This window comes from Cyprinodon variegatus, unplaced genomic scaffold (assembly GCF_000732505.1).
Source record: "Cyprinodon variegatus isolate N-32 unplaced genomic scaffold, C_variegatus-1.0 Scaffold653, whole genome shotgun sequence".
NCBI classification, from domain to species: Eukaryota; Metazoa; Chordata; class Actinopteri; order Cyprinodontiformes; family Cyprinodontidae; genus Cyprinodon; species Cyprinodon variegatus.
The window spans coordinates 206,301-208,541 of record NW_015151106.1 but is presented as its reverse complement, the minus strand read 5'-3'; the positions used below and the strand labels follow the sequence as shown (position 1 = coordinate 208,541).

The 2,241-nt window shown below is 43.3% G+C and overlaps 1 protein-coding gene across 1 annotated transcript in view; it reads right to left on the bottom strand.

The window, feature by feature from the left end:
- The window catches only part of LOC107096819 (cytochrome b-245 heavy chain), a 26,429-nt gene that overhangs the window by 11,840 nt on the left and 12,348 nt on the right, over window positions 1–2,241 (bottom strand). The window contains exon 7 of the mRNA XM_015393686.1: window positions 282–463. Coding sequence (XP_015249172.1) covers window positions 282–463 — 182 coding nt within the window. The remainder of the gene's footprint in view (window positions 1–281; window positions 464–2,241) is intronic.

Sequence of the window (2,241 nt, the reverse complement as noted above, 5' to 3'; positions counted from 1 at the left end):
TTGCTTTCTTGTGAATTGAGAAACAGCCTAGGTCTAGATGGCCTTGCTGTCATTAGTCACCCTCGGAGACTCCAACCAGGTTAGAGATGTGCCAAAGCAGGCATCATCCCACCAATGACAGTCTGGATGCTACCAGAGGACTTCCTTTAAAAGTCTTCACTGTTTGATCTGCTATGTAACAGTCCAATCACGGACTACCACTAACCATCTTAGGGGTGTTTAAAAACAAGAGTCAAGAGTATTTCTTAGGTCTAGAAAGTTCTGTAGGTTTTTGATCTTACCCGTAGCCATGGAACACCAGGCCGATAAAGAAGATGATGAAAAGATGATGCGTGTACCAGAACACCTCAAAGTAGGACCTGCGAATGACCTCCATGGACGAGGTGATGATGAGGATGAGAGCCAAGGTGATGGCCACGCCCGTCAGCCCGGCGATGGTGGTGAACATGACGATGGTGGGGTTCTGCAGCAAAGAAGGACGTTTTTACTGTTTTCATAACTCATAATGTCCAGTCAGTTCAAACAACATGGAGGTGGTGGAGCCACAGTTCCTGATTTATTTCTACTGTAACCTTCCTCCTCTTGCCGGTCAGAATTGTTGACTAACTTCCCTCATTTAGCAAACGGAATTATGTCAGGATATAGTTCCTCTTATGTCTTTGATTAGGAGGCCCAGTTAGGTCTATATTCTAGCTTTAACAACCATTAGGTGCAACAAATAAGACTTTATACTCATTTTAGAGACAGAAAAACCCAAAGGAGTTCTACTTTCTGCATGGGAGTTGCTCCCCAGATGACTTAACTAACAGAAATAAGTGAATTATTGTTAAGGTGATGCATGAACTGCTTCTAAAACCATACATTTGTAATAGTTTGTGGTTCAAAAGAGATTGTTTTTACTGAACCATGAGGTGTTTTACTAGAAGACAGCTTCTGCTTCGGGTTTAATGACACCAGAAGGTTGAAGTTTGAAGGCAAGGATTCCAAAAAAGTTTAAATTGCCATCTCTAAGTGAAAAAGGTTCCTGGATGGGAAGCAAAATATCTTCAAACTTGGGAACAAAGTCCAGTGGATTGTTTTTTAACTTTTTTTAGAATGACTTTGACCTGGATGACTGAGAATCTTCACCAGCATATTGAAGGCGGGGAGTTTCAGACAGGGGAGGTCAACCTTAGGAGTTCAATAACAAAAAGATTTGTGGATTTCATCATCCATGTTTCACAACATCGTAATAAAGCCCAAAGAACATTGGAGTCTGTGTACCTCAGGGGCGGCGGCTTTAGGAGCAGATCCAATGGGATTTTAGAGCTATGTGTGGATTTAAGGTGGACTGAGGGCTGAAGGGGGGGACCGTCCTGAGGTCGGGGGATGAACAAAGCTTTGATGTCGAAGCTGAAGGGGAAAAGAGGGGCTTTGGTTGGAATCGGCTCCCAGTTTATAGAATGAGGGATGTTTAATGGTTCTTATGAGGCTTTCCGTGGGAAACTTTCTACCGTAGCTTCTGGCAGGAAACTAGGACTCACTTTAATTTCACAAACATCCTGGACGCTGTACATCTTTTATGGTAATCAGAGTAAAAATATCATCAACTTGATTTAGATTTCAGGACCCAGCGTTGAGCGATTTCCAAGCTAAGCTCAGCTTTGGGAGCCATCAGGATAGACGACTGCTTTCCACACTATTTGACCCCGCCATCTCTATATCAGGGGTTGGTCCTTTAATAATGGATGGAAATGTTTTTTTAAAGAGCTGCTGCCTGTGAAACAGGCTCCAGAGGAAGGACGAGTCGGTGTCAGCAGTGCAGTGATGGAGTTTTAAGGCGGTTCATGGATCCGCTGATGGAGCGTCGCTCCAGTGAGTGAAGGTCAGAGTGTGATAGAGGTCACTAACCTGTGCTCTGTAACTACTGGCACTAGTGATGCATACAGTTGGTGGAGATTTATCATTAGGCAAAACTAGGGGCCCCAATTTCCTGGGAGCCCGTAAAGAAATCCTTTTACACATATGGTTAAAACAACTATTCCTGTACTTATTTATGCACATTAATTAGGTTTTTGATTAAAATTGTTTCGCGAAAATGTCATCAGAACGCTTATGGTATTAAGTGTGTCTCAGCCCCCCCCCCTTCAGTGTCCACCATATTGGATCAGTCCATTTGCTGCACATGTTCAGAAAGGTCCAAACAGACAGCAGCAAACCATTTGAAAACAAACCATGCAAAGAGCAGTGTTGCCAACTTAG